At 38.6% G+C, this 22,390-nt stretch overlaps 1 protein-coding gene across 3 annotated transcripts in view; it reads left to right on the forward strand.

Annotated features, from left to right (window-relative positions):
- The first annotated feature begins 980 nt into the window (after nucleotides 1–980).
- Nucleotides 981–22,390, forward strand: part of VPS45 (vacuolar protein sorting 45 homolog) — a 53,735-nt gene continuing 32,325 nt past the window's right edge. The window contains exons 1-10 of one of the 3 annotated variants that reach the window (XM_037501446.2): nucleotides 981–1,227; nucleotides 1,840–1,974; nucleotides 3,735–3,795; nucleotides 11,661–11,740; nucleotides 12,764–12,832; nucleotides 12,954–13,091; nucleotides 13,526–13,636; nucleotides 15,805–15,939; nucleotides 16,722–16,835; nucleotides 17,226–17,393. In XM_037501446.2, the coding sequence (XP_037357343.1) occupies nucleotides 1,135–1,227; nucleotides 1,840–1,974; nucleotides 3,735–3,795; nucleotides 11,661–11,740; nucleotides 12,764–12,832; nucleotides 12,954–13,091; nucleotides 13,526–13,636; nucleotides 15,805–15,939; nucleotides 16,722–16,835; nucleotides 17,226–17,393 (1,104 nt within the window). In that variant the 5' untranslated portion in view covers nucleotides 981–1,134. Of the gene's footprint in view, nucleotides 1,228–1,340; nucleotides 1,376–1,839; nucleotides 1,975–3,734; nucleotides 3,796–11,660; nucleotides 11,741–12,763; nucleotides 12,833–12,953; nucleotides 13,092–13,525; nucleotides 13,637–15,804; nucleotides 15,940–16,721; nucleotides 16,836–17,225; nucleotides 17,394–22,390 lie in introns of those variants that run through there. The other 2 variants (XM_037501447.2, XM_054690880.1) reach the window with 2 other exon arrangements.

Consider the following 22,390-nt stretch of genomic DNA (forward strand, 5'->3'; position numbering starts at 1 on the left):
GTATTGTTGAATCTAGTAATTAAACCGACCCCAACAGACCATTATTTTTCATTATTTTGGTGAGGATATTTACAAGCAATTATAATCACTGATTTCTTGCAATTATTTCCCATTTTACAATTCTCTAACATAAAGGTGCCAGAAAATATTCTCCTTTTCGAGAAATGGCATGATGGAGAGACCTGTAGGGTATAGACATAAATGCAGAAATTTAGAAATTGATGGGTTTTGTGGTTTCTAAAGTCACAATCATAATGAGCCCTTAAAATCCCCACGCTAGCTTCCTTTAGTCCCACCGGATACCCGCTTCTGCCTCGTCAGCTCGGCTGGCTCCGCTCAGCTTCGGGTTCTGTGGGAGCCCACACCCGGCGCCCCGAGGCTGGGAGGGCCGCGACCCCACCGCACGCGCGCGGGGCCCTGGTGGGGACCCCCCACCCCCCACGCCTCGGGGTCAGGGGTGGGGTGGGACTCCGAGGCCTCTCCCAAAACATCCCTTAGGGGCGTTCCCTTTGTTCATTCAACCAACAAATATCCGTTCAACCTCAGATGACCCTTCAGAGGTGGAAAATCAATTCTAGCCTCCCTCGGCAGCGGCCACTGTCCAGGCCTTGCTAAGGACCCAGCCAGGGCGCGAAGGCCAACCGCGCCAGGGCCGCGCGCATCTTCTCGCCCCCTCCCCCCGCTCCCCTCCTGCCCACCTAGAAAGCGTCAATGGCAGACAGTGACCAGGGCCAGGCTTTATTGTTCTCGCCTCCGAGCCGACCTCAGGCCGGGTCCCTCCACCCCGGAGCCGCCACTCTCCCCACGACGGCCGGAGGCTTCGGCCGAGGCCCCGGCCATGGCGGACCAAGCCCCAGGGGTCCGGGAGTCCAGCCCCCAAATAGCTCCGGGCAGGCGGTGCTCCGAGAAAGGTCGCCGGGTGCGGAGTCCCAGGTGTCCGGGGGGTCCCTCCAGTGCGGCGGGGACCCGCGGGCCACACGGCGGAACTACAACTCCCAGCAGCCCCGCTGCCCGGGCCCCCGGAAGTGGAGCCAGGCTGGGAGGAAGCTGAGACCCGGCCCACAGGCCAGGGGTTAATTTAGCAGGAAAAAGGGGGCGGGAGGGACTGTAGGGGTAACCTGTCAGTTCGCCGCCATGAACGTGGTTTTTGCGGTGAAGCAGTACATTTCCAAAATGATAGAAGACAGCGGACCGGGTATGAAAGTTCTTCTCATGGATAAAGAGACGGTGAGTTGCTTTTGCTCCGTGTTTGCGAGGGAGCCCCCCTCCTGCACAGTGGCCGCTCGCATTCCACTGTGGAATTCAGCGTGTAATTAAAGCTGCTTAAAGGAGGGTCGGTTCTTCACACAACGAAAGGTTGTGTCGGACTTACCGAGTAGGTTTTGAGTCTCAATGGCTCTGACCACTGCCCTGAGGTTTCTTCTTGTACCCGGATAATTCATTGGGATCAGAATCCTCTGCTAAATGTGTCTGCCAAGAAATATGTGAGACACAGCAGTTGAAGGCTGTAGTGGTTCTGTTATTTCCAGTCAACATTGTGTTTTGAAAGTAAAGCTGAGATGTCAGATTATTATTTGTTGGCCACAGAATTTAAAAAAAAAAAAAACCAACAACTTTAAGTTGATGGGGAAAAGGGGGGGTTGGGGAAAGTTCAGGGATTGTTTGGGAAAGCTTGTTTTTCATTGTGGTGCGTTACCTACTTGCTCAGTATTTAAGTTGTGCAGCTAAGTATTAATGAAAAATATTTTAGGCCCCAGCTAAGTATTAATGAAAAATATTTACTGCTTGTTTTTATTGTCCTGGACTAGCATAATACTAGTTAATCCTTTGTCGTTGCAGACTGGCATCGTGAGTATGGTGTACACACAGTCAGAGATTCTTCAGAAGGAAGTGTACCTTTTTGAGCGCATTGATTCTCAAAATCGAGAGATCATGAAACACCTGAAAGCAATTTGTTTTCTTCGACCCACGAAGGTAGGACATTAACTGAGCTGTGTTCCGCCCAGGCAGTTACAGAACACAGCGATCTGAAAGCATAAGGAAGGCAAAATAAATTTCTGTTAATCATCATTCGTGGCATCATAATTATCCTGATTTATCAGCGTTTTAATCTTTGCTCTCCTCCTTTTCCCATTTCACTTCACTCCTTACAGCCAGTTTATCCTTCAAGAAAGTGCTCAGCTATTTCCAAAGCCACTAACTACTCTAACAGAGACCTATATAACTGTATTACTGGATTAATCTCCATACCTCCTAGCACATTGAACACCATTGCCATATCATCTCATGTACTTACACACTTATATCAGCGTCTTGAGAATTTATCATTTTTTTCATATGTATGCACACTTAGGTGTTCATTTTTTCAGTATGCATACTTGGTTCAATTTTACTACTACGATTAAATCTATTTTTATATCTCAGCCCTCATAGCCCTCCTTTACCTGGTCTGGTCGCCCTTATATATCATCCTCCTAGGTCCTGTCCCTGCTCCAGCCCCACAGCAGCTGAGTCTTTTCATCCCTCTACAGGTTCATTCCTGTCTTCCATTTATTCTCTTCCCCTAATTAAAGGTTCTTTAACCTGTCAGCTTTGATCCATCATTTTCTTAATCTGTCTTGAGTCTCTCATTTAAAAATCCTCTACTACTTCAATCTTATTTTGTATATTCTCTTGTTTTGCATTCATTGTCTGTGACTCCAGTGCACTCTTTTATCATGCTTGTGCCTTATGTACTTTCCCAAACACAAATCTGATGATATCCTCCCCACTTGAAATCCTTGAATGACTTCCCATCCCTTTTATGGTAGTTGTGTTCAGTTTTCATTGTGGCCTGCCCTATCCTGTGTCATCTAGTTCCTACCATTTCTGAAACCTCATTTCAAACCATTCCCCCTTCGCTCTTAGCCAGTTGTTCAGTCTTCTACATTCCATTGTGCCGCAAGGCCTTTGCACATGCTTCTTTCTGTTGCAGCCATCTTCACTTCCTCAGACAAATCTTTCCTGGCCTTGCTGACAAGGTCAAACTATCCTCTTACAAGCACTTATAGCCTCATCTTCTCTTTATTGCTTGTGATGGTCGAAGCTTTAGATGGTTTGTGTATTTAATATCTGTCTCACCTACCAGCAGTAAGCTCTCAGAGAGCAGCGATGATGTGTTTTTTCTCACTATTGTGTCCCCTTGCCTACCACAGAGAATACTCATAGTTCCTGAATGAATGACTACGTCAATTAATACTGTGTTATTCTGGTTTCCTGTTGTTTCACATTTGTAGCTCTTAGTCATGAAATTTTGGTTCCAAGAGGTAGCTTAGAGATAATCTAGTCCACCATTTCCTAACATTTTGTATTAGAGAACCTCCTTCACAGTTACATATATAGTCTCTCAAACTCTCTTAGGAATCTTTTATTTTGTTACTCTTGCCTTATGAGGCAGTAATTTTAGGTTTAAAATGTGTCCTTAAAAACAATTTTTCCTTAAGATTATATTAAAAAGTTAATGTCAAAATGACAATTTTTAATACTTTTTTCCCATTTAACAAGCAATATGCATTGTTTACATTTAATTCTGTAAGAAACTATACCATTTTTTTAACATTCAAAACTGGTATTTTATATCATGTATATTTTGGGGGCCACATTTATATCAGTACACAGACTCTCAGTAAATAGCTACATAAATCAGTGGGTGATGTTACTTTCTCACTTAAACAGTTCTCATATTTTGTTTCTAGGAGAATGTGAATTATCTGATTCAGGAGCTTCGAAGACCCAAATACAGTATATATTTTATTTGTAAGTATGTTATTTCACCTACTTCATTATAGAGCTGTATCCTAAGCTAGTATGTTCCATTGGGTACTTCTTAACATCAATAAGTTAATTGAATCCATCATTATAAGAATCTGGTGGGTTTTTTAGTGTCCTTTCAAAGTATCAGAAGTCTTGTGACCAACATTTTATTTCAGGTAGCTAAATATGATTTCCATTCATAGTGGATCATCTAGGTAAAAACATGTAAGTTTTACTTTGCCTTTCAAAATTCTTTGTTACTCAAAAGTTATAAATAACCACACTTTTTATGCTACCTTTGCAAAAAAAAAATGTATGCTTATTTTATATGTCTAAGAACTGAAGCATAAAAGCTGATTTATCTGTTTGGGGGGAGAGTATTTTTGTTTTGTTTTGTTTTGTTTTTGGTACGCTGATTTTAATTTTTTCCCCACCACCATCCCTTATATCTCCTTGTCCCTTTCTCCCTTTCTCCCCGCTCTCAACCTCAGAGCCCTGACTGCATCTTTTTCAAATTATCTGTTCATAAATGTCCAATATTTGTTTTTGTCATTCTGACTTGCTTTACTACCATAATTCCCTCGAACTTCTCCCATTTTGCTGTAAATGGCTGCATTTCATTTTTCCTTGTGACTGAATAGTGTTCCATAATGTGGCTAGGCCACATCATCTTGATCCAGTCATCTATTGCTGGCCATTTAGGTTGCTTCCAGCTCTTGCAAACAGTGCTGCAATAAACATTGTAGAGGAATAGTTTTTGCATTAATGGTTTTGTGTTCCTTGGATAGATAGCCAGGAGTAGAATTGTGGGGTCACACCATAATGCCATTTTCAGTTTTTTTAAATGAATCCAAAGCACTTTCACAATGGCCATACCAGTCTACCTTCCAACCAGCAGCAAGATAGGGTTCCTCTTTCCCCATGTATTCTCCAGCACTTGTTGTTGGGGGTCTTTTTAACACATGCCTTTCTCGTGGGTAGATGGCATCTCATTGTAGTTGTAACCTGCTTCTCTCTTACTAGAAGTAATGGACATATTTTCATCTGTTGGCCTTCTGATAACCTCCTTGCCAATTATCTGTTCATTTGTGCTGCCCACTGGGCTGTTTGTTCTGTTGTTGAACGGTGTTTTATATATCTTGGATATTAACCCTTATTGGTTATATATCATATGAATATTTTCTCCTGTTCAGTCACATGACCTTTTAATTCCCCCTCCCCACCCCCCGACCGGTGTAAAATTAACTTGAGGTAATCCTAGTTGTTTAATTTTGCTTTTATTTCCCTTCCATAGGGGTCAAGTCTCCAAAAACATCTTTATATATGTCATGGAACATACCACCAATGTTTTCTTCTATATAATTTATTGTTGCGGGTCTTACCTCCTCACCTTTAATTTGGAATGTACTTTGTGCATAGAGTTAGAGAATGATACAGCGTCACTCTTCTACATGTGGCCTTGCAGTTTTCTCAGCACCAACTGTTAAAGACACTCTCCTTCCCCCTTGTATGGCCATGGCTGCTTGATCATAAATTAGGTACTGATATGTATGTGGATTTATTCCTGGACTTTTGATTCTGTGTCATTGATATGTATCTATTTTTGTGTCAATACCATATAGTTTTTAATATTGTTGCTTTATAGTAAAGTTTGAAGTCAAGTAATGTGATTCCTCCATTTCTTTGGTTTTCTCAGGATTGCTTTTACTATTCAAAGCCTTTTATAGTTCCATATAAATGTCAATATTTTTTCAATTTTTTTAAAATTTATTTATTTTTATACAAGAACTGGGGTACAGGTCAGAGGCACAGGAGGGTGAGAGGATTCACCAGAGACAGAGCAGGAAGCAGAACAGGCAGATGGACCGAAAGCACTGCTGAGGGGAGCAGCGGGGAGACAGGAGAGGTCTGCTGCGCCATATGGGAATCTCCCTGGCCAGCCGGGAATCGAACCCATGCTGCAGAGGCTGCAGACAGCTTCACAGCGCAGCGCTCATCCCACTGCACCCCAGGGAGGCCCATTTTTTCAATTTTTTTGAAATATATTATTGCTGTTTTGATGAGGATTGCGTTAACTTTATGGCTTAGGCCCTGTATTCATTTTGATTATGTTGATTTCCTGTCTCCATGAGCATAGGATGCCCTTCTGTCTCCCTACTGGCACTCTCTAAATCCCATAACAACATCTTCTCATTTTCCCTGGATAAATGGAGGTTTCTTGGTTTCTTTTTCTTCACATTTGTTGTTTGTATATGGAAATGCTGTGGATTTTTGTATGTTGATTTAATAGCCTGCCACTTTGCTATGTTCATTTACTATTCCCAGTAGCTAGTTTTCTATATATAATAATATATTGTCAGCAAATAGTGATAGTTTCACTTCTTCCAACTTAGATTCCCTTTATTTCCTGTTTTTTCCTAATAACTTGGGCCAAAACCTGTAATATTAAGACAATTGGTAGCAGTGAGCATCCTTTTTTTGTTCCTGATCCTAAGGAGAATGCTTTCAATTTTTCACCATTAAATATTATATTGGTTGTTTGTTTGAAATATATTGCCGTTATTATGTTGAGGTAGGTTCCTTCTATTTCCATCTTATTTATATTTCCTTCCTTCTACTAACTTTGGATCTTGTTTGTTCCTCTTTTTCAAGTTGCTTTAGATTTAGTATTGGTAATTTATTTGGGAATTTTCTTGCTTCTTCATGTGGGTCTATATTACAGTTATCTTCCCTTTTACAACTTCTTTGCCTACATCCCATTGATTCTGGTAGCCTGTATCCTTATTTTCATTAGTCTTAAGGTGTTTTTAATTTTCTGTTTTAATTTCTTTTATCCAATAGCTATTAAGCAACATTTTATTTAGTCTACATGTACTTTTAGGTTTTCCTGTTTGTTCGTTTTGTTTTTTGTTAAAAATTTATTTATTTATGCATACAAGAACTAGGGTACAAGCCAGAGGTGCGGGCGCAGGGGGTAGTGAGAGAATTCACCAGAGAAGAGTGGGGAACAGAACAGGCAGATTGTCTGAAGTACACTGCTGAGGGGAGCAGCAGGTAAGACAGGAGAGTCTGCTGCGCCATGTGGGTTATGGAACTCATGCTACTGTGGCTGCAAATAGCTTCATAGTGCTGAGACTTAACCCCTTGCGCCTCCAGGGAGACCCCCTGTTTGTTTTTTAATTATAGTTGTTTCTAGCTTATGACATTATGGTCAGAGAGAGTACTTGATCTAATTTTGATCTTTATAGTTTTATTGACAGTAGATTTTATCTCAACATATTATGTGTCCTTGAAAATGTTCATGTGCACTTGAGAAAAATGTATATGCAGTGGTTTTTTTGGGTGGAGTGTTCTATTGATATCTGTTAAATCTGTTTGATTCATTGTCTTATTTAAGGCTATTGTTTTTCTTACTTTGTCTTGTTGATCTGCCCACAATCGTAGGTGGAGTATTAAAATTCCCGGGCCTCCCCGGTGGCGCAGCGGTTGAGCGCTGGGTTGCGAAGCTGCCGGCGACCTCTGCGGCGCCGGTTCGATCCCCAGCTGCTCCCCGGCCACCAGAGGAGGGTCCCACATGGCGCGCAGACCTCTCCTGCCGCCCGCTGCTCCCCTCAGCAGTGTCCTTTGGTCCTTCTGCCTGCTCTGCTCCCCGCTCTGGCTCTGGTGAATTCTCTCACCCTCCCGCGCTTCTGACTGTACCCAGTGCATGTATAAACAAAACAAACAAACAAATAAATAAATAAATAAAAACATGCCTCTATAAATAAAAAAAAAATATTAGTATAAAAAAATAAAAATAAAATTCCCTAGTATTATTGTGTTATTTTCAATATTTCTCTTTAGTTCTCTTAACAACTGTCTTATCTATCTTGGCACTCCATGTTTGGGTGCATATGTATTTATGAGTATTATTTCTTCTTCTTGTATTAGAACCTTAGTCAAAATGTAATGTCAGTCTCTATCCCTTATTATCTTTGCAAGATGAAAGTCTATTTTATCTGATGTAAGTATAGCTATTTCTGACTTTATTTGATTGCCATTTGCTGGTAGGATTGTCTTCCAGCCTTTAAGTCTAAATCTGTGCTTGTCTTGGTTGTTTTTGTTGGATAGGGAGAATATATTTGAGTTTGTTGGAAAAGTAGAGATTGACTTTACTTATTAGATGACTACATTCCACTTCTCTTTGCAACTTTATGTAATACTTGAAAGTATGAATCATTAAGTATTTTTTTATGGTACAACTTTGTTGGGGGAGGTTTAGATGAATAATCCTAGAAATAAAGTAAGATTATGGTTACTATACAATTTATATGGATTTATTTTATGTAATATATTCTGCTTTGGAAGTTACATCTATTCTCCTCTAGATGTCATTGTTGATCTTTATAGAATTAATATAGTTTATTCAGTGTCATTTTTAACACCAATAACAAAACTTAATATTCAGTAGGGCATTTGATAAGTTTTAAAGCTAACTTGAAGGTTTTTGAGTTTTAGGGTTAACACTATAGTTGAAGATATATATATAGTTTATTCAGTATAAACTATAGTTTTTAATAATACTAAAAATTAACATTTGTGATAAGACTTTGTATTTTATAAAGAACTTCCTTATGTATTATTTCACTTGGTCCTTACAAGAACCTCAAGAGGCAAAAATAGGCAGTTTTATTATAGATTGAGGTACAGTTGTAAGAAATAATAGAGATCCATATCCTTTTCCCCTGGTTTAACATCTTACATAACTATAGTACAATGTCTTACCGAGGATATTGACATTGATATAGCCAGGATATAAAACATTTCCATCTCCATAAGGATCCTTCATACTGACCCTTTTTCAGCTACATTCACTTCCCTTCCAGCCAACCCACTCATTAATCTTTGGCATCCACTAATTGGCTCTCCATATTTATAATTGTCATTTCAAGAAAGTTATATAAATGGAATCATACAGTCTACAGCCTTTTGAGGTTGAGTTTTTCACTCAACATAATTCTCTAAAGACTCAGTCAGATTACTGTGTGTGTCAGTAGTTCATTTCTTTTTATTACTGAATAGTATTTCTTGGTATGAATGTGCCACAAAGTGTCCAACTGTTCATCATTGAAGGGCATTTGAGTTGTTTCCAGTTTAGGCTACTATGAATAAAGCTGCTGTAAGCATTTATGTATAGGTTTTTGTTTAAGTCTTTAAACATAAGTCTTATTTCTTTAGAATAAGTAATGCCTGAGAGAGCAATTGCTGGTTTGTATGGGAGTTGCTAAACATTTTCTAGCGTGACTACACTGCTTTACATTTCCACTAACGAATACAGGTGATGTAGTTTCTTTGTATTGTCATGAATATTTGGTGTTGTCCCTACTTTTTATCTAGTCATTCTGATAAGTGTATACACATCCCAGTATTTTTTAGTCTGATCACAAGCTAAGTAGATATTATATATGTACAAAAATTTCTACATTTTCCTAAGTACCTAACTTATATAATATACCTGTATGTATCTACAGATTCCCTTTGCTGCCCAGTTTAAGTGACCTTATAACAGCATCACTATTTTGCTGAGTCTCTTAACTAAAAATTGAATAGATCATGAGTGAGACTCATTCTCTAAAGAGGGTTCTTTGATATAGCAGTTGGATTAACAATGATTAATAATGATTAATTATTAATGATTAATAAATACTCTTCTGGTTCTAAAGATTATTTGATTTGGGCTGTAAATCTAAGAATCAGAAGAAATATGTATATGTGTGTGTGTGTATATATATATATATATATATATATAAAGGTTGTTGACTAGGAAAAATAAACTAGAAGCAATCAATTTCACTACTTTAATTGAAATGTACTAAAATGACTTTGTATACAGTAATTTTGTTCTTTATACACCTTCAGCACAATTTATGTTAACACGAAATTGGCTTTCTGTTAACCTCAACTTTTTTAACTTTATTTTTGTATATTTTTATGTTTACTAAATCTCTTATATAATAGTTTCTGTTCTTTTATCAAAAAATAAAGGGCCTCCCTGGTGGCACAGAGGGTTAAGTCTCAGCACTATGTAGCTATCGGCAGCCACTGCAGCATGAGTTTGCAGCCACTGCAGCCAGCCAGGGAGCTGACCCACATGGTGCAGCAGACCCCTCCTGTCTCCCCGCTGCTCCCCTCAGCAGTGTATTTCAGTAGATCTGCCTGTCCTGCTCCCCACTCTGTCTCTGGTGAATCCTCTTACCCACCCCCACACCTCTGGCCTACACCCCAGTTCTTGTATACATAAATAAATAAAATAAATCTTAAAATAAATAAAGAACTTTTTATTATGAAAGTCTTCAAATATTTATAAAAGTAGACAGACTATCATAAATCCCAATGTGATCATCATCCAATTTCAACAATTAGTGTCCCATAACCAATCTTGTTTTAGCTGTGCTGCCACCTACTCCCCCACCAATATGATTTTTTTTTTTTTTTAACTATTTATTTATTTATTTACACAAGCAGTGGGTACAGTCAGAAGCGCGGGAGGGTGAGAGAATTCACCAGGGCCAGAGCGGGGAGCAGAGCAGGCAGAAGGACTGAAGTACACTGCTGAGGGGAGCAGCGGGCGGCAGGAGAGGTCTGCGCGCCATGTGGGACCCTCCTCCGGTGGCAGGGGAGCAGCCGGGGATTGAACCGGCGCTGCAGAGGCTGCGGGCAGCTTCGCAACCCAGCGCTCAACCGCTGCGCCACCGGGGAGGCCCTCCCACCAATATGATTTTGAAGGCATTCCAAGTTATCATATGATTCCATCCATAAATATTTCCGCATGCATATATAAAAGTTAAAGACATAAAAATACCGTTATTACATTTAAATAATAAAAAATAATTCCTATTTCCAACTATTCATTCAGTGTTCAACTTTCAAATTCTTTTGCCTTTGTTTTTATTTTTCATGGTTTGCTTGACTTAAGTTCATAGTACAGTCCACATGTTTCTTCTTCCCTCTTCCTCCTAGCCTTGTCCCCTTTTTTCCCCCCTTTTCCTTTCCCTTCCCTCCTCTTCCTTTCTCCCTCTTTTCAGTTTACTTTTTGAAGAAACTACATTATATCCTCAAATAACATTGTTTTGTTCAACATTATTTTATTTGTAACACTGATGAGAAAAAAAACAATACTGGTCCCTGTTGAATGAAATCATCATTATTCGAGAACCTGCTTTTGTTCTAAGTATCTCTTAGTTTACAAGAACCCCCCCAGTGATATTAAGTGAGGATTTACTGTGTCCATTGTTCTGTTAAAGTTTCCAACATCCTGGAGCTTGCTTATTGCATCCTCATGGGACAGTTTAACTTGTTCCTTGCAGTTGAAAATATTTTTATGCCCTCTAACTACTATAAACTGGTGCTTGGATATAGAGGCTGAATTAGATTCAAATTTAATTTCTTTTTGTCTAGAACACTTTACAGTGCTGGATGTTTCCATTTGATTCACTAGGGATTGAATACAGTGATGTCCTATTTCTATCATTAGCATATCTTCTTTTTTAGCTAAAGTATTTCTATAAAATATTTGGTTACCTGGTGGTAAAGTTTGTATATTAAAGTATAAAAATGTAATTCTTTCCCTTTATTTTGAATATGACTTAATCCCCTAGTATCTTCTAATGCCTACAATTGTGGGTTTTTATTTAATATTTTTTAATATTATTATGATTTTGTGGGTTTAAACATAGGCGTGTTACTCATTCCAGTGTGAATTTGATATATGCCACAATGGACACTAAATTTTACTTATCTGCTAGGCTTTCACTGTCAGATCCGTTTATGAGTAAGTGTAGCAGAGGTGAGCTCCTCAGCATCAATCACAACTCATATTTCTGGTTCAGATTTCAGTAATGTGATCAGCAAGAGTGATGTGAAGTCATTGGCTGAAGCTGATGAACAAGAAGTCGTGGCTGAGGTTCAGGTAAACATGTTGGTCCTCTAACACACCCTTCAGAGCAACCCTTTATAAACATTTCACTCTAAAAATTAGGAAGGTCTCAAAAGAAGGGAGGCTGTTGAGCAGGCACAGTATATGGGCACTGAACATGCTGTGTTCATGGGAAAGTTTGGAACAGTAGAGTCATGGGACTGGGGAGATTGGACTGGCACGTGATCCTGTTGGATGGGAAGGCAGGATGTCACAGGGTCGGGAACAGTCATGTATGTCCTCTGCTGCTTCATGAGCAGCACCATAAGGGTGTCCCTCATGACAGGACTGAGTGGATTGGAAGAGAATAGAAAGTAAAGAATGTAAATGAGGTTTCTTCAACTTTTGTTAGGGAGTCTCTTGTTTTGATAGGTCTTGATTTTGTCATGAGGTTAAAACTTGGAAACTCTAGAGATTCATTCTGCATGCTGTACAGTACACCACATTAAAGCACATCATGTTACCTTTTTCTTCTTAAACACTGCAGTGTCCTTGAATACATTTACCACAGATGTTTCATTAGGTTTGTCACCTAAGTAAAGGCAGCAAATAAAGACTTTTAAATGGATATAAATTGTAAAAAGTTAAATATTTTGGATTTTAAGAAGGATGTGCTAGGTGATAAATTAATAAAAAAAAGAATGACCTATTTTAAATCATATTCTCTTTCATGAGAATACACTGCATAGTAAAGTTCTTATTCAGTTCACTGAGTGTGACATTGTATATCCTATGGTGGTGGTTTATTTTTACTGAGCAGTAAATGTAAGTGTTCATAGAGGTCTCCAGAAATACATCTATAACTTTACAACCTTTTTTAAAAAAGATTTGTTGTTGCTGCTTATAATTCTTTTTTCATTCTCTCACATTGATCATTGTTACTTGTTATTTGAACAATCTTTGTACTCTTTTACACCTGCATTTCCTTAAATTTGATTATATCATATAGGAAAATACTGCTGCATGGCAAGATGTTTATGGAATGACTGACTGATGACCTTGGTGCTTTGTTTGCAGGAATTTTATGGTGATTATATTGCTGTGAATCCACATTTGTTTTCCCTCAATATTTTGGGTTGCTGCCAGGTATGGAAGAAAGGGGCTAAAAAATAAGTTCACTTATCTGGTGGGAGTGAATTCTGTAAGCCATTGAACATACAAGAAAAAAATGAAACTATTTTCTCTGAACATACATTTTTAACAAAAGGGTCGAAATTGGGATCCAGCCCAACTCTCCCGAACCACCCAAGGACTGACTGCTCTCCTTCTGTCTCTGAAGAAATGCCCCATGATTCGGTATCAGCTTTCATCAGAGGCAGCAAAGCGACTTGCAGAATGTGTGAAGGTATGGCATTCCTGACCCAAAGCTCCAAAGCCTCGAGACCATTCATTTCCTTACCGTGTTTTAGAAACTAAAGGAATATTTTGTCTTCAGCAATGGAGAGGATGTGTTAAGTGTACAGGCTGAAGGAGCTATTGTAATTTAAACCCAAAACAACAAAATAGAACTGAGACTCTTAGGTTTAACCCAAGAAACACTTGCAAGCAACCTAACTTCCTTTGATCCAGGTAAGCCACTTGTATAACAGGTTCAAATCCTAACCTTTTAAAAGGAAGGCTGTTAAACTTTGTAAAGCTTCTTAATCCTTTTATGGAAGGCCTGTGAAGGTGCAAAGAACTGTTACTGTTAAATGTGGTTTCCCTGTATTAATTTCCTATTTATATATTTCTGTCTGCAGCTAATTGGTTGACTAAACCACCTTTCTCTCTTGCTCACAGCAAGTGATAACTAAAGAATATGAACTGTTTGAATTCCGGCGCACTGAAGTTCCTCCACTGCTACTTATTTTAGATCGCTGCGATGATGCCATCACCCCATTGCTAAACCAGGTGCAGAACCCTTTGTTAGCATAATAGAAGGATGATTTCAAGCGGTGTTCATCTCAATGCAGATGTGGGGATGAATAAGATGGTCCATCTCTTTCCTTCCTTATTTTTAGCTATTCTTTTTGCCTGGAATTTCCTAGTGTTTTGGTATTATCTGTTCTTCTAGCCACAATCATCTTTGACTCTTTTCTGCCTCATTCTTCCTGTCCCTTCCTGCTACCACCCCCACCCCTAATCAAGGCAGCTTCTAGGTTCTGTGACTTCTACTTCTCCAGTGTCTTCCCTTTTCCAGTCTCGCTGCCATTACTTTGGTCTAGACCCTGATATCGTGTGGGAATCCTGAGGTGGTCATCTACTTGATTCCCCACTTTTATTTTCTTTTTACTCTAATATAGTTCACGGAAACAGTGTCATCAAATTACTTTTCCTAAAGCACAGTTCTGTTCCTATTACTCCTGGCTTAAAAAATTTTTAGTTATTTCCCCTTCTCACCCTAGGTTAACTACTAACTCCTAAACTTGGCATCCAGGAGCTTTCAGAGTATGGGCCCAGCCCCCTATAAAACCTGCAGCTCCCTGCTGTGCACACCCCTTCACCCGTGCTCTTACCTCTGTAAGTGCTGGGTGTTTTCCAACTTTAACCCATGAAAATTCTTCTCCTTAAAGCCACTCAAAATGTCTCCTTTTAGCCCATATTCTTTTCATCAAACATGGTTTTTCCCCTAAACTTACTATAAAATTTTGTGTCTGTCTTACATCTTCTGCAGCATTTGCCGTGTTTTACCTTTGGATGTTTTTACACTGGGTTACACATTCCTTCAAGGAAGACTGTCCTACCAGTGTTTGTTTTCCTGCAAGGGCACTGAACATACTAGTTGCTCTATTAACATGATTTTGAATTTATAGCGAAAGGCATAGTCTATATTTCAGTTTCTTCCCCCCTTATAAAAATGTTCATACTAAGGGAAATCTGTGGGTATAGAATGCAACTCTCTATTCTGTAAGACCGCCTTATATTCCTAAAATTCAAAGTAATATGATTACTAAGAAACTTTTGATAATGTAAAGAAATAGATAAACAAAGATAAGCAACGATTTATTCAACAGATTTTAGTGAGGAACTATTATTGTGTACCTAGAGTGCTGTACTAAGTATTTGAGATAAAAAGTTAACAGATACAATTTCTGCTTTCAGAGAGCTCCTGGTTCATTGGGGAGAAAAGTAAACAGATCGTTTTAGTTGTAGAGTAAGTGCTATGGCAGAGACACACACAGGGTGCTGTCTGTGAAAGCATAAAACATCTTGTCCTTACTTTAAATCCCGAATGAAGCTTGCTTTTCAAGGATTCATTTGGCAGTTATTTTAGGAAATAAAGCACCATCTTTTATCATCTCTTAGTTATAATCTCTAGTTTGCTTAAGATGGAGGATATGTAAATATTTTTAGCACTTGGATTCTAGATTTAGAAGGCAATGTGCTGGAAACTACTTAGTTTTGTCTGATAGACATAGGACTAAAAAGTCACCTATTCTCTGTAAGGATAAGAAGCCAAAACTTGAGGGTTTCTCCTTTCCAGTTTTGCTAAATAAGTTCATATTTTACAATACTGGAAATATTAAGTTAAAATACAGTGTATTTAGAGGAGAGCTTCTGAATATGTGTGTTTTGATCAACTCACAAGGTTTTTTTCTGATAATATTAGTGCTCCCAGGATATATATAGCACTACTCAGATCTGCAAGAACACACTTCTCATGCTGCAGAAAACCACAGCAGCATACAGGAAATGGTACAGCTTGTAACTGCAGTACCAATATAGCCCTATCTGTGAATCCAAAAATATACTTTTAATTCACAGGCAAAAATTGGAACTAATGATGGCTCTAATTTGCATTCTTTCTATTAGGAATATTAATCTTGCTGCCCTTCTTCCAAAGTGTGAAATCTAAAAGTGTTTTGACTTTTGGATGTTTAACCAATTAACTGACAACCATAATGCTTAATATAGCACAAAGTATTAATAAAATTTGAGCTAGAGACCCTCCATTTAAAGAATACTAGTTACTAAGGACATAGTCAGTTCTTATTTGTTTTCCTGAACATTTACTATTTTATGTGTTGCCAGTTACTAGTTGGATTTTTTTTTGTTTTTGTCACGTATTCTTTATTCAGTGGACGTATCAAGCCATGGTCCATGAACTACTGGGAATAAACAACAATCGGATTGATCTTTCCAGAGTGCCAGGCATCAGCAAAGACTTAAGAGAGGTGGTCCTATCTGCTGAAAATGATGAATTCTATGCTAATGTACGTAGTTTAAAATTGCCTGTGTTTTCATTTGTTTCATGTAAGAAGTTCAACGCTGACTCGTTGAATGAAAGCAGGAGGGGTTTCAGGTGGAGGATGACAGAGGCCTCTCTAGACAGACTGCATGTCTAGATATGCTGACCCAAAGTGTGAAATCTAAAAGTATTTTGACTTTTGGATGTTTAACCAATTAACTGACAACCTTAATGCTTAATATAGCACGAAGTATTAATAAAATTTGAGCTAGAGACCCTCCATGTAAAGAAGACTAGTTACTAAGGATGTACTATTTTGCTAAGGACATAATATTAATATTTTCTTCTTAGAAATCACATACTTTAGGGCCTTTCTGGTGGCACAAGGAGTTAAGTCTCAGCACTATGAAGCTATCAGCAGCCACTGCAGTACGAGTTCAATCCCCAGCCAGGGAGCTGACCCACATGGCGCAGCAGACCTCTCCTGTCTCCCCAGTACTCCCCTCAGCAGTGTATTTTAGTAGATCTGCCTGTTCTGCTCCCCACTCTGTCTCTGGTGAATCCTCTCACCCCCTGCACCTCTGCCCTATACCCCAGTTCTTGTATGCATAAATAAATAAATCTTTTAGAAAAAAAGAAGAAATCACATACTTTATTTAGATTTAGACTTAAAAATTTGAACCAAATTTATTTACTTCCCCTTCTTTGGTAGCCAGTGAGAATAGTAATAATATTCTTCCCCAGTGTGCTGGCCAATGAAAGTGTCATTAGTTGATAGGACTGTGTTTCTGACTTCCTTTTTCACAGAATATGTATCTGAACTTTGCTGAGATTGGTAGCAATATAAAGAATCTCATGGAAGACTTTCAGAAGAAGAAACCAAAAGAACAACAAAAACTAGAATCAATAGCAGACATGAAGGTAAATTGAACATGTACATGGATGACTAACATGCAAGACTTTGGAACTATTCATGTAAGCAACATTTCTGGAATATTCTGGGTCTGATTTCTATCTTGATTCATTTTGTTTGGTTTGAGATTATTTTCTGTGATCCTCGCCTTTAGTGAAGAGTATAAGGAGAACTTCATAATAAGCCATGTGCTTCTTTTCAGTCTTCAGTCATATTTGGACTATTTAAAGACTCTGCCTACTGACCTATACCAGTTCTCTCTTCTTAAGCCAAGTGATTAAAGGATGTAGATGCCTTAGTCTGGGCAGAACAATCCCTGCTTTTCTCCCCCTGAATTCATTTATGCCTATCCTTGGTCACGAAATGACAGACCCTTCTATTGATGTTTTCCATGGCAGGCCTTTGTTGAGAATTACCCCCAGTTCAAGAAGATGTCTGGGACTGTGTCAAAGCACGTGACAGTCGTTGGAGAGCTGTCGCGGTTGGTCAGTGAACGGAATCTACTGGAGGTGTCGGAGGTTGAACAAGAGCTGGCCTGTCAAAATGATCATTCTAGTGCTCTCCAGGTATCTATTCAGTCCAATTTGATGAGCACCTACTATGTGTAAGGTACTGTGCCAGGCAGAGCAAGAAATGCAAAGGCAAGTAATCCTTCTTCACCAACATGGAATTTACAGTCTCACCAGGAGTTGAGATGGGAGCACAAATTAATACTGTTGAAGAGAGATACATAAGAGCCTTAGAGAATGATGTGCAGCCCCAGAGGGCTTAGGCAGTTAACTGAGTATTGAGGAAGGCAGCCTAATTTCCTCAGAAGAATATTAGACTAAAACCAAAAGATCTGGATGTTAGTGTTTCGTTTTCTCCTTACTGGCTTTTGTGACCTGGAAGCTGTTGGCTTAATCTCTGAGCCAGTTTCTTGTTTATAAAATAGGCGTGATACTTATCTCAGAGCGCTGTTGGAAAGATTTTAAAAGATCAGTATATTCAAATACATTAAGTTTTTTTAATTACTCAGCATCTGCTTTCCATTCCACAAACTTGAATGCATGTACATACTGCTTTTTTTTTTTTTTTTTTTGGTACATACTGCTTTGAGGATCTAGAGGGACAAAGAATAATAAGATGCCATCCTTTTCCTCAAAGAGCTCACACTCTAATAGAGGGGGAGGAAACTTAATCCGGGATTTAGAATATCTTGCAGTGAGTGCTGTGCTGGAGATATTTATAGAGGAAGGACAACTCTTTTCCCTGTGGGTGGGGCGTCTTAGCACTTCCTACAGAAGGTGACATTAGATTTGGGTCTGGGCAAGCAAGTCAGAGTGCACCAGCCAGAGAAAAGGGGAAGACTCTAAATCAGAGAGACTGGGAAGGTGGGGGGCAGGGGGGTATTACAGGAACAGAGAATAACTCATGTAGCTAGTGCAAGACAAGGCATGCTCCCAAACAAACCAGAAAGACAGAATGGGGCCAGGCATGGCCATGGAAAAGAGGTTGGGCTTTAATCTTACAATGATGGAAGCTACCAGAGGATCTTAAAAGAAAAATGACATACTCAGACCCTGGCCTCAGGAAAGGTATTGTTTAGTGAGAGAGACAAAACTAAAGCGCACAAAACAATTATCACTTAAACGATTAGTATTTCAATATAATATTTAAGTCAGAATTATGACACTGTCATAGAATTTGAGGTTATCAGCAACAGCTTCTTAGAGAAGCTGATACTAAGATGGACTATAAAGAATGAACAGAATCTGGAGGAGCATTTCAGTCAGGGATAACAGCAAAAGCAAAGATGCACAAGTATGCAAGAAATAACAAACAGTTTGACCTGCTGAGAGTGGGTGTGGAAGAGAAATAGGAGATAAAATGAATTGGTAAACAGGAACCAGTTTATGAAGCATGTAAGAGGAATTTGTGCTGCTGAGCTAGACAAAGAGAGCCAGTGTAGGTTCCTATGTAGAAAGCTGATAGGATGAAAGTGATGTTTTGGAAAATTTAATCTAGTAAGATTGATTTAGAGGCAAAAAACAGAAAGGCTGGTAGACTCATAGTGACAGTAGTAAAAATGTACATTAAGGACAAATCTGATAGACTTGTCAAATGGAGGAGACAACACTTTAGTGACAGATGGGACATAAGAACAGGACAAAACAAGTCAGATAATTCCAAGGTTCCTGAGACATGACAAAATGTGGTTTCACTAACAAGTAACTTAGGAACAAGGGTCCTTTGGGAGATAGCAATTTCCAAGCCACTTATTATAAGAAACACATTTCCTTATTAATAGGACCCTACATTCTAAAACTTAGTTTCTTTCCCTGCTGCAATTCTGCTTTACTTTATAAAATAAAACCAACATGGTATAAAGTATAAAGGAAAAACACAGACTTTGGAGGGGGACTGACTTTTTAATCTAGGTCTGCAAACTAGAATACATGCATCCTGCAGTTTCATGTACATTAAAGCTTCAGTGCTTGCCTGTATCTTTGTAATTCAGTTGCCACCACAATGTACACATAGTTCTGCATTCTCTTTTTCATTCAGCCACATATCTTGAAATATCTGTTCCAGATCAAAACCTAAAAACTCATTCTTTTTAATCACTCAATAGTATACCTTTGTAAAGGTATACAACCTGTTTAACTTGGCCAACTCACTTTCAACAATACTATCAATAATAGTTTTTTGTTGTCTTGTGGACCTAATTGAAATATTCCTATGAAAAATATTTTTCTCACTAAAATGAGTTTTCTGCCGCTTATTAAATAAACACAAAATATTGTCCTATAGCTAAATTTAAATTGCCTTATGTTTATTTACCATTTTATTTTCCCCTTCAAAACAATACAACTAAACTTAACCACCAACCAATTTTAGTATCTTTATCTCTCTACCATATGGAAAGCAGTTAGAAAAATGTACTGTAATTCCTTGCTTGAAATCTTATTGGTTGTTTACTTTAAAAGAAAAGTAAATACTTTAAACACTGAATTCCATTTGTGATCCGCTTTATATTTTGTAAAGGTAGCTTTTGGAGATTTTCTTGCCCTGCTGTTAGGGTTTTACAGTGAGCACTTGGTTTGGGCTCCCCCAGAGGGTTTCTTTGGTAACTTCATTTAAATAGTCTATAAAGAGACTTTTGTTTGATAATGAGTCCATGCCGGGGGCTGACCCCTAGATGGGTTATAGCATTCCTTGGCTTGACCTTGGATGATAATTCGTCATGAAGCAATGAATTGAGGTTTTGAGTAGAGATGAGATTTGCTTTAGTGAATAGTCAATGCATCAGGGGAGGGGAAGGAGGCTCATATAGTGCTAAAAATTAACCTACAACTCACTGTCACTTCTAACCAGCTATTCTAGAGGCTAACAAAAACTTGATTTAGAAAGGATTTCACCAGAACCCAGCTACAGTATGCTACCATTGAGGCTTATCCCTAGCCTTAGAAATGACTCATTTAATGAATAAGAAAGATTTTTTTTCATACCATAAAGAGAAACATCTTCAGGAAATAAGCAGTTTTCCCTTTCTGTGTTGTCTTAGACAGAGGAACTAGTCTGTTTTCCATCTTTCTTCCCTGGTCTTGGGTAAAAGAGTTCAGATCATCTTATTAATGATACATGGTATAGAGTCGTCAAATACTTGTTAGAAAAATGAAGAGAAAGAGTTCTACTGGAAGCAATATAGAATAGTGGCTAAGAGTTTGGGCCTTTGATGGCTTGAATTTGAAAATGATTTTTAACACCATTCTAAGTCTTTTTGGGGGTCCATAAACTGGGGGGAGGGAAATAACAGTACTTGCCTCAAAGATTTTGGGGGACTATGCTTGTGGTACCTGGTACTTACAACTCTCGCACAAATCGACCCTTACCATTGTCCATTGTCAGTATCACCATCCGATGGTGTGTTCTGTTTTCTTTATGATATCCAGGACATGTTTTTTAGTCCACTGATGACCTTGGATCTCTCCCTGATCTCAGAAGGGTTTGTTTTTCCTTCTCATTAAAATCTTGAGAAAATTATTTAGGACCCATCGAACCAACAACTATACTGTGACCAGTTAAGAGTGAGTGATCCTTTTCTCTTAAGCTATTGCTTAACCAGGGTTTCAGAAACAGTGTTGACCAGCCAAAGACCTACAGCAAAGCTAAATTTTATGTCAGCTAGCCATTTAGAACAAGAATGCTGACTCCGATGCATTTACCATTCAGTAGAATTGGGTCCTGTCTTCTTTCTATCATTTTTCCCTAGAGAAGCTCTTTATAGTTCCACCCTATTCTCTCAAACTGTTAGATTTGACTTATTTTTATAATATCAGCATATTGAAGGCTTCTGCCTATTCCATCCTGCTGTTCTAATCTGTTAGCTTATAATGCTGTTCATTGACTGTTTCACTACATTAATGTGCTAGTAGATAGCAAGGCAAGGATCCTGTTCTTTAGGTTAGATTAAAACCCAAAAAATGGAGACTAGTTGCTGACTTTACATGTAATGGTTTTTTACATGTACAATGGTTAAAATGTATATCATTATAAATTTTTTTCTTATTATGCCCCTTCATCATAGTTTTGGTGGAAGAAAATAAAAAGTAGAAAAGTAGCCCAAAACAATGGAAGGATCTCTAAATATCAGAAAGGAAGAATTGTTTTTCATTGATGTCCTTTGAGTGAACTGTAGCTCCTTTTTAAAACTCGACTTCCAAAAACTGTGTTTTTGCCTTTCTTTTCCTATTCCTTAATTAAGCCTACCAGAATGTTCGTATTTGGTAGAAAATGTTTGAATCCTTCTTAAGTAGACAGTAGTTTTCTGTTTTGCTCAGTCATTACCTATTGTTACTATGGGACAGTATACTTTTGTCTCTTGCTAGTCTCCAGGAAAATTTAATAAGGAAAAAGAAACCCAAAAGTACGTTATGTAACTTAGTCATTTTTCCAACATATAAATACTACCATGTAGCATAAACCAGTTATGCAATTAGAAGTCTCTCAGATTCTTTTTTTCCCCTGCTCTGGTTACTACCCTGAAATCTCAACATAATGTATATATATAGTGTAGGCTACTGTCAGCCAAGCGAAGAACTGTGAGGGAAATAGTTCAGAATTAAGGACAACATGAAATCCAGGAAGACCGAGAGACCCTGCTTCTTCAAGGAGAACGATCTCAGCTGATGCCTACAGATTTCTTTTTATGAGGAAATAGATAAATCTATCAGAACACTGACCTGAACCAGTGTTGGGTCCGAAGGGCTCAAAAGCAAGCAGAGTAGTCTACTACAGTACTCTTGGTTCAGGTCTTGACCACATCCAGAGATAGCTCAGAGTGACGCCAGGAACTTTAAATACCAGTACCTGGTCTCGAGGAACAAAGTGGATTTTTTAATGGGAAACTGAGTCAAGAGTCAAGATCCAGATGAAGAGACTCAGGAAAGGAGCACATGAGAAGGGCCCAAGCTGAATGCAGCAAATCGTCTGGGATCGTCCCTATATCAGTTTCGTGTGTATATGGTTACTTGAGTATCTCAGATTTGCTTAAAAGTACCCAGATAACTAAACCAGAAAC

The sequence above is a fragment of the Talpa occidentalis genome, unplaced genomic scaffold (assembly GCF_014898055.3).
Source record: "Talpa occidentalis isolate TD23 unplaced genomic scaffold, MPIMG_talOcc4v2.1 talOcc4.9, whole genome shotgun sequence".
Taxonomy (NCBI): Eukaryota; Metazoa; Chordata; class Mammalia; order Eulipotyphla; family Talpidae; genus Talpa; species Talpa occidentalis.